The sequence below is a fragment of the Prionailurus bengalensis genome, chromosome B3, assembly GCF_016509475.1.
Source record: "Prionailurus bengalensis isolate Pbe53 chromosome B3, Fcat_Pben_1.1_paternal_pri, whole genome shotgun sequence".
NCBI classification, from domain to species: domain Eukaryota; kingdom Metazoa; phylum Chordata; class Mammalia; order Carnivora; family Felidae; genus Prionailurus; species Prionailurus bengalensis.
In genome coordinates this window covers 46,681,820-46,691,954 of record NC_057355.1, presented here as the reverse complement: position 1 = coordinate 46,691,954, position 10,135 = coordinate 46,681,820, and the positions used below count along the sequence as shown (strand labels likewise).

General features: G+C 41.0%; 1 protein-coding gene across 1 annotated transcript in view; it reads left to right on the top strand.

The window, feature by feature from the left end:
- The first annotated feature begins 3,899 nt into the window (after positions 1-3,899).
- Positions 3,900-10,135, top strand: part of AQP9 (aquaporin 9) — a 47,146-nt gene continuing 40,910 nt past the window's right edge. The window contains exon 1 of the mRNA XM_043555324.1: positions 3,900-4,673. Coding sequence (XP_043411259.1) covers positions 4,563-4,673 — 111 coding nt within the window. The 5' untranslated portion in view covers positions 3,900-4,562. The remainder of the gene's footprint in view (positions 4,674-10,135) is intronic.

Sequence of the window (10,135 nt, the reverse complement as noted above, 5' to 3'; positions counted from 1 at the left end):
AGTCTTTCTGTAGTGGCTCCAACTAACTAAAAAAAGAATTTGAGGTGGAACAACTGGGAAGGGATGCTTTTCAGAATAGGTAAGACCTATTCTGTTGTTTGTAGGCCCTGGGAAAGAAGTACTGGGGAAAAGAGATAGGGAGTGTGAGGAGATTATTAATCAACTGCCATCCTAGAGGGGCTAGAATAGCATAGCAACCTCGGGCTAACGGTAGAAAGAAGGAAAGGAAAAGAGGACAACACAAATAGAAGCAGGACAATTTTTTGAGAAGAAGAGGCACAAAACGTATGATAGCTATTAAGCCCATTTTTCCCCCTCAATGGATTGGGAGAAAAGTTTATCAGCTGAGCAGGAGGTTTGGGACAGCTATCTGGAGGGGCGTAGAAAGTGTACTGCTGCTGCCTGAAATGAGGCAAGGTGTCTGAACCATCAGCTATATGTTTATGAGATTCCTGAACTCCATCCCAGATCTACCAAAGCATACTCTCTGAAGGTGGGTGATCCTAATGCACACTAAAATCTGGAACCTTCGAAATAAAAGGGCAACTAAGATTATGTACCCACCGCTGATGATAGATCACAATGATCTTAAATAGGGTCAATCAATATACTAATATGATGATCTCCAGCTTCATTCAGTAGCCTGGGAAGGGAGTACTTGAGAAAAACAGGTGGCTAGGTTATACTCAGAGTTGGGCTTTGGTAATGTGGATGTGGAAGAAAGTCAATGTGCCAGTGGAGCCTGAGATACTGGTAAGTGCATTGTTAACCTGGATGATCATGAGGTTAAGGATGGGTGGAGAAGAAGGAGCTGAGGGACTGAGTCCAAGAGGAGGATGTTCCACACATTTGTGAAAGACAGTGGGTGAAATGTGAGAACTGGAAGTTTTAGTCAGCGAGGTATGTCTTGGTGTGAAAGGTTCTGAAAGGGAAGATGGTAACACATCCCAACAATAGCCATCAAAGGGCTTCTCAACTAAAGTGGAGATAAAGTTGGCCAAGTAGAAGAGGTTGGGGAAGTGAGGTGAGAGTGTGAGATAATTTTCCTTATGAACACCAGACTTGTTGAATCCCATCAGTGGAACCAAAATGGTTACTCAGGGTACAACCAGATAGGGAAGAAGAGAACGTTGGGGTCAGGGAGTGACAGAGTCAGGAGGATCTAAAAGAGCTGGGGAAGCTAGCCCTGGAGAGTCAGCATGGCAATGCATCTCAGGGATTATGATTCTAGAAGTCTTGGCAGAAGGAGGAGTCAATATGTTGGCAATGGATAGTGACCTCTCAGATGTCCATGTGGTGATAGCTGTAATTTTAGTTCAATGCTTTGCATCTGCTCCTATTTTACTATATGATGTATTCACTTGGAAGTCTTTGTCACTTAGACTATACTAGAGATCTGTGTTCCTAATTTTTGAATCCCCTGTACCTGACACATGGTATACTCAGTAAAACCAAATGAGTGAGTGAATGAATGAATGAAAACTAAGCAGCCGCATATTTCTAATAGGAACTTTGGTGTGAGGGTGCAAGCGGGAATGTGAGTTACGTTCACTGTGAAGTTAGTAGTTCTTGGTGATGAAAGTGAAAGTGTGACTTTTCTGAAAGGAGAATAAAAGACATAACAAAGATTCCATTCTCCTCTCCCTGAGCATGAAATGTTCAGCACCACAAACTCAGCCTCTGCTTTCTTCAAATTCTCCCCCTAGGCAACCTCACCTTATTCTTGGCTTCAATGATCACATCTATGAACACACAGACCTTTCCTCTGAACCAAATTATTTCCCACTTACCATCTTCTCTCCAAAGCACTAGAGAGCCCCTAAGGCTTAATCGGCACAAGCAGAAGTCATGATCTTCCATGGCAATCCTCATCTTTTTCTAGTGTTTCCTCTCCCATTACTTAGCACCTCTTTCTCCAGTAAGCTGGGGACCCAATGATCAACTTTGCTGCATCCCTCTCCTCACCTTCCATATCCAAATCACCAAGTTCTTCCAATTTTAATATACAAAGAACTCTTGAATCCTTCCATGTCTCTCCCTGTCAAAGCCACCACCCAGTGCTGAAATTCTGTAATATCCCCCAGTGGGTCTACATATGACCACTTCAGGCACCCTCAAATCCCCTTTCCACCACATAACCTGGTTGATTTTTTTTAAATGTTTATTTTTGAGAGAGAGAGAGAGAGAGAGAGAGAGAGCATGCATGCATGAGCAGAGGAGGGGCAGAGAGAGAGGGAGACACAGAATCCAAAGCAGGCTCCAGACTCTGAGCTGTCAACACAGAGCCTGACACTCAAACTCACAAACTGTGAGATCATGACCTGAGCTGAAGTCAGACACTCAACTGAATGAGCCACCCAGGAGCCCCCAAGTTGATTTTTTTTTAAACTCAAATTGGTGGTGTTGTGTTCTCACTTAAACCACCTTCATGGCTTATCATTGCTTTGCCCTGAATATGATTTATAGGGCTCAGGATGTATGGTCTGACTCCCACCTATGGCTTCAGGTTCTTTTTGCACCGTGTTCCTTCACTGTCCCTGGGAGCCAGCTAGTAGGTTGGCCAGAACATCATACTGTTCCCACCCCCACTGCCCAAGGCCATTGAACATGCACTTCCCCCACTTCAGGTAGTGAAGCCCTACACTTCCTTCTGATCTCAGCTCGGACATGATTTCCTTAGAGAAGCCATCAGAGATACCTCCATTGAGGTGAAATCCCCCTCTTTTATTCGCTCATAGAAGTATGTCTTATATCTTTATAGCATACATCTCAATTATGATTTCATATTTCTGTGTGTATGATTGTTTCACTATGCCTGTCTTCCTCATTAGACTCTAAGCTCTGTAAAAGACAAGAACTATGTGTGCTTTGCTAAATGCAGTGCTTGGCACATAATGAGTATGCTATAAATATTTCTTAGATGAGTGAATAAACAGACCAAAGAACACCCTTGTATGATATTAGTTGTAGTCACAGCAATAAAGTCCTGTTTCTCTGGTTCATCTACTGGGACTTTGGAATAGTGTGGTCACAAGTAATCCTTCTGGACAATGGTATCCATGATAACTTAACCAAGAATTAAAGCCAAAATGCTACATTCCTGTCCTGGCTCTGCAATGATGTGCCCTCAGGTAAGTTATAATTTCTTTAGGTCTAAACTCTACCTCACCTACAGATTAGGTATCTCCTCTGTCCTTTGACTCTCAATAGCTGTTTTCACCAGATCTCACCTCCCTCCCTTCCTGCCTGCCTCCTCAGTTGGAAATGACTGTAGGCCTCCTGCAAAGGTAGGGAAAGACCTGAAACAGAGCTGGCTTCTCTGTGGGAGGGTTGGGAGGCAGCACAAAGCGTGGGTACTAATTCCATGGCACTGCCTTGATATTCAAAAACAACTGATGCATTCTATCTCTTCAGACAAACTAGCTTTAAAAAACAAGGCTTAAATATTTGACACGACAGGAAGCTAGTCCTAAACAATTTGTTGCCTACAAGGATGATAATTCATCAAACTTAAATGGCATAACCTAGAAGGATTATTTAGATGTATTTAACTACTTTCTTGTTTAACTGGCGTGGCATATACTCAGACTGATCTCTTTCTGGCTCAGTGATCTCCAACAGTTTCAAGCTGCTATTGTTTATTTTCTATGAATTTTGCTTAAATATTTCATGGTAAACAAAAGGGAGTAACTAGATTTTCAAACCAGAATCCTCCTTCAGAAGAAAGTCAACAAGTTGCTTTCTCCATCATTTTAATTCTTGGATCCCAGTCTATCCTCAGTAGATGAAACCCAGCCACAGTAACCAAGGAGGAGATCCATCCTGTCCTAAAGACTTGCAATGGTCTCTTTGTATGTTTGTTTCTCCATCTCTAGAATGGATGCAGCTGTTCTTACCACCCTGAGGAAGGTGTCATTAAATCACTGGAATTACATTGGAAGAAAACAAGAGGGATTAATCTTGCAGAACAATACATCTGTATTTGCTTCATATTCTCCAATGTGCATGAAAAGTTCCTTCAGAAGAGAATGTTTACACTGGATGTATCTGTACCTGATTTGACAATCCCAAACTACACCCCAACCACCCACTTCTGAACAGGGGAAAAAAAAAGAAAACAGAAGACTGCAATTGTGTAACATGCAAATCTTCTGGACGGGAGCCCATCGCTGTGGTTTGGCAACACAACCAGCACAACATCTCTTTTCTCATCTCTTGAAGAAAAAAAACAAAACAAAACAAAACAAAAACCAACAGAGAAAAAAATACCTTGAGAATAAAGGTAATGATTAATCTATCAGACACAAAAAGGATCGTTTGGGGATTTCAGGTTCTAACCTGCTAATTCAAATAAACAACTGTGAACAGGAGACGACAATTTCACCAGAAGAGGATTAAGTCACGGGTTCTAATTGGGACAGAGTTTGTACAGTCAGAGAAGCTCACCAGACATCTCCAGGAATCTGTGAGCAGTTGTCAAAACTTCCATTTTCATGTGCGAGTGAAGTAGGGACCAGAAGAAGCAGGTATTGGTGGAGAGTGGTCCTTGGAGAAGACCCAAGATGCAGCCTGGGAAAGGACGAAAGGGGAAGAGCTTCAAGCAAAGACTGGTCTTGAAGAGCACCTTAGCTAAAGAAACAATCTCTGAGTTCTTGGGCACCTTTATAATGATCGTAAGTGTTTCCTGAATCCTGACCCAATTATGCCTTCCTTTCTACCCAGCTGGTAATGAATAGTTTTGTTTTCTTTTCTTTAAGTTTGTCACTAGATTCATCTCTTCCAGGAAATAGCACATTCCTTCCGGGCTGTTTGGCTCTGTACTGGCCACAAGGTTGGGTTTCCATTTACACATTTCATTTATTCACAAGAGTTGATGGGGACAGGAGAGGGGGAGTGAACTACTTTCTTCACTTCAGCAATTTACTGAGATTCTGAGCTGGCTTTGATTAAAATCAGTCATTAGTAATTTGTCTCATTGATTAATTGATTTATACCTTGTTTATTTCCCACAAATATTGAGGTGACTCAGTCACTTGAAGTAAGAACTGGCAGTCGATAAATATGAGCGGCAAGAAACAGCTCAGTATTACAAGTGCTCGGCAAAGATTGTGTTGTCATATCATTTGACTTTTAACAAGTTAGAAATTACACTAGATAGAAATATGCATTCTACAATCATCCTTCTTTGGTTTTACCTCATTTTCCCCCTCTTTTTACCTGAAACTGATATCTAAAGATCTTCAATACAACAGTTATAAGAAACGTGTGTGTGTGTGTGTGTGTGTGTGTGAGAACAGAAGGATTGATTCTAAGAACCACTCAAGGATTTTGTCCAGAGAACTGCATAGCTATTAAGGAAAGACTGGATAGTTTATGTAAGTGGCACGGGCTCTAAGCTTCCACCCTATTGCATGCTATAGCATTCTTTGGATCCTGAATTTTCAGCTGGAGCCAGAAAATTAAATTTTCAATTATTCTCATATGCAACAACCACTGACTTTAACTTGCTTTTTAAAAAATCCTCTCGGGGCGCCTGGGTGGCGCAGTCGGTTAAGCGTCCGATTTTAGCCAGGTCACGATCTCGCGGTCCGTGAGTTCGAGCCCCGCGTCCGGCTCTGGGCTGATGGCTCAGAGCCTGGAGCCTGTTTCCGATTCTGTGTCTCCCTCTCTCTCTGCCCCTCCCCCGTTCATGCTCTGTCTCTCTCTGTCCCAAAAATAAATAAAAATGTTGAAAAAAAATTAAAAATAAATCCTCTCAAGGGGCTCTTGGGTGGCTTGGTTGGTTAAGCATCTGACTTCGGCTCAGGTCATGATTTCATGGCTCGTGAGTTCGAGCCCCGTGTTGGACTCCGTGCTGACATCTCAGAGCCTGGAGTCTGCTTTGTATTTGGTGTCTCCCTCTCTCTCTGTCCTGCTAATGCTCTCTCTCTTTCTCTCTCTTTCTCAAAAATAAATAAATGTTAAAAATTTTTTTTTAAAAAAATCCACTCAAAGATTCCCTACTTCAATATTAATAATTTCATTTTTCTTAAAGTTATAGAGATTTGTCCATAAACTTACAAGTTCTTGCTGATATACAGCATGGTGACTACAGTTAATAATACTGTATTGCATACTTGAAAGTTGCTAAGAGCATAGATAAAGTTTGTTATCAGGAGAAAAAAATTTATAACTATGTTGTGATAAATGTTAACCAGACTTATTGTGGCTATCATTTCATAATATATATAAATATTGAATTATTATATTGTACCCCTGAAGCTAACATAATGTTTATAAGTCAGCTATATCTCAGAATAAAGTTCTTTGCTTTGTATAAATACATAATTTAGGAGAATAAGCCAAGATCAAGAAACAAGTGTGAACTCAAAAAATTGAACTAGTGTAAATTGAGAGAAAGTCATAAGTGTTCTGGTCTCTGAGAACCTCTTTTTACTGAATTCACTCAAGTATTCTTGAGGCAAATGGACAGCTATTTGCACTCTTTCTTGACTGTCCTCACTCGTGTTAAGAATGTGGATGGGAGGGCGGGTGGTTGGAGAAAAAGAGAGAAAATAAAAGCCCATGATTCTTCTTTAAAAAAACTTTTTTTTTTAATGTTTATTTATTTTTGAAGGAGAGAGAGACAGAGTGTGAGCAGGGGTGGGGCAGAGAGAGAGGGAGACACAGAATCTAAAGTAGCTCTAGGCTCTGAGCTGTCAGCACAGAGCCCGATGCGGGGCTCAAACTCACAAACTGTGAGAACATGACCTGATCCGAAGTCAGACACTTTAAGGGACTAAGTCACTCAGGTGCCCCAAGCCCATGATTCTTCTGATCTTACTCTGTGCTTACTGGAAAATCACCCTCAGTGAGACAAAAACTGTTCATGTTACTTGAAATTTGGTCCCAAAGAAGAGAGTGGATGTCACTACAGACTCGATGCAGCTCTATGGTGACCTGTGGTACTGAGAAATAAAGCAAATTCAGTTACAGTCTGTAGTCATCTGCAGAACACACGGAGGAGGAAGTGAACTAAACAACCATTTTGCAACTGAAAAAGTTAAAAACCCTCTTTTTTTTTTTAATTTAAACCCTCCTTTCTTAACAAGAAGCTGTTTCTTAATCTCATTCCCTCCGAGTTGAGTAAGTGAAAGTTACCGTCAGCCATTTACTCATACAATTAGTAGCATGTCTTCCCCTACCATTCACGGTGGGAGCTAAACACATATCTTCATACTGTATATTGAAAAATAAAACTTTGTGTCTTCTGGCCAAAGCCAATAATTTCCTAAATGATTCATTTCCATCTCCACTGTACATTTATTTTTTAAAGCAAACTCTTGTGGAATCCATAATTGTGATTATAATATTTTTATTAAGGCTTGGGGGTATATATGCCAGAAGTTTTCGCACAACACAATATTTTTTCTAACCAATTATGTGGCTTTGCTCAACTCTTAGCCAAAATAATTATTTCTGCTTTATTAGAAAATGTGCATAATATGTTGCTTTGTATAGTAGAAAGCTTTGATTGCTGACAAGGTATGGGCAAAAGGGAACATAAAAAAAAAAAAAAAAGATGGCAGAGGATATGCAGGACTCATCAGTCCTTCAAATTTGGCTTTTCCCCCAGACCCTGAGAGTCTGGTGCCATTTTCCTCCTTCCTCTCAAAAACCTGCCCTTAGAAGAAGTATCTTAAACTCATTTATACCATGGTGCAAATGACTAATAAGGCCCACTGGTAGCATTAAGGTCCATGAAAAATTCTTTGTAAACTATAACTAAAAACAGCAATAACTAGGTTATAAGCCAAAGAATTAGCTCTAATTTGGGCTTATAGACATGGGATAGGTATACCTTTCCACCTTTGCTAGTGCCAGGGAGAGGGGTCACAGTGGATCTTCCCTAATACATAGAAGGGTTTCAAAGCCTTGAGCTGCAAACGTAGGGAGGGAGTATGTATTAAGTACCTACCATATGTTAGCTTCTTTACATACATTTGTTTAATCCTACAATAGCTGCATTGGGAAGGCTTTATTATTACTCATAAACAATTGAAGAAATGAGGACTCAAAGAGATGAAGTCACTAGCCCAAACCAGGAAAGCATTGAACTGGCATTCTTTCTAATTCTAGAGCCTACACTTCCCACCCATTGCTGGAGTTCCTTCCACAATGTCCTTGGTACATAGTAAATCAGACTCCCTCCACTTGAACGTCTCCATAGACTGGAGCCATGAGTTACCTCTCTCATTTGCTTGCAGTCACGTGAGTTTAACTGGTGGGCACCTGATGAGGCCAGACCATGAGTTGTACCCCCAAAGCTTTCTGAAGCAGAAAACACTGCTCAACAAGGGTCACTGCTCAACAAGGGGAAGGGAGCGAGCAGGGGAATCCTTAGCCTTCTGCACATGGCTCAGGGCCTGGGGATTTCAAACTGCACATTAAATACCCACTACATGTAAACTCCTGAGATAGGAACCGCTCATAAAATGCTGGCTCCCTTTCCCCATGCTCGCCCCTTCCCCTCTTCTACTTCAGAGTCTTTGTAGTACTTGAAAACAGCTTCTTTGTCTCCTTCTGGACATCTTGCAGGCTCCTTTCCCCAACATCTGCCACAGAACTCTGCACGTACGTAAATGGGTCCCCATAAATGTGTGTTCAATTAAAATGTCTTTTGGTGGCTGAAATTCCCAGAATCTCTAGTCGTTTCTTGTAGCAGCTATGTTTACTCCTCACCACTCCATGCACCCTTTCCTGTCTTCAAATGTTTCCGGATTCTTTGATACAGAGTTCATCCTATTGAAGATGCTGAGGTGAACAGCCTGGCCAGCAGCTATATTTCCTCTTGTAGTGGAAGGGCATCCTTCCAGGGCAGAATTTATGAGTGGGTGATCATCTCTTTGTGTATTGGGAAAGACTCTAAATTCTTGTCTCACTCTGTCAAGCTTGCACATTAGAGATCTACCTTTCTGCATCTCTAAGATTGAAAAAATGTAAATACTTCTGCTAAAAGTAATAGCCTCGATCTGTGCCCTGAAGGTGAAATAGAATGAGCAGAGACCTGGGACACAGGATGTGGAGGGCATAAGGGAGTGGGCAGTGCAGGAGGGAGGGAGGAAGTGAGATGGATGGCACATGACAAATGTCAAACCCCACAGTGATTTCTATATCTGCTTCTGCCTTCCTCCGTGACTTTATGACCAAACTTCCCACCTTGCCAAAGTCACTGAGTTTGCCATTCTGTTCTTGGAGAGATACCAGATATGCTAACTATAGAAATTCTAGGTCTTTAAAATGATTATTACAAAGTGTGCTCAGATCTTAGAGTGGGTCTATTTCATACTGGAGAGCTTTTGAAACAAAAGAATATGTGACTAGCATTTAGAGTAAAATAGGAAAATTATTAAAACAAGCCAGTTCTTAAAATAAGTGCTTTGCAGGGCATAATTCAGGACATTTGGGACTGCTGCATATTTAGAATTTCCAGGTACTAGTAGGACAGCTCTGAGAACCAGATGAGATAGATGTTGCTGGCCCTTCCTATTGATGGGGAAGCTGACACACAGATTGATGCAATCATATGTCCTTTGAGTCAGTGTGGAGCCCACACTGCCTTAAGCATAAACTTCTCTTGGTTTCCACTGCGTTTTCCCTCCAAGAGGCATAGAGTGCCTTCTCAGGTAGATTATTTTTTTCAATTTCATTTTGGTTAATATACAGTGTTATATTTCAGGTGTACAATATAGAAATTCAACTATTCTATATATTACTCAGTGCTCATCATGATAAGTGTACTTTTAATCCCCTTTACCTATTCCATCCAGCCCCCACCTACCTTCCCCCTGGTTACCAGTTTGTGCTCTAGAGAGTTTGTCTCTTTTTGTCTTTGCTTGTTTTGTTTATTAAATTCCACATATGAGTGAAATCATGTGGTGTTTGTTGACTTAGCATTATACTCTCTAGATCCATCCATGTTGTTGCACATCTCAGATAGATTCTTGTTTATTGTTATATTTATATCTTTCCTGGGGGGAAGGGAGAGAAAGAGAGAGGGAGAGGGAGAAAGAAAGAGATACAGAGAGAGAAAGATATCAACTCCATTTTGTCAAGTGGGAGAAATAGGTATAACATAATTAAGAGGTTCACCCAA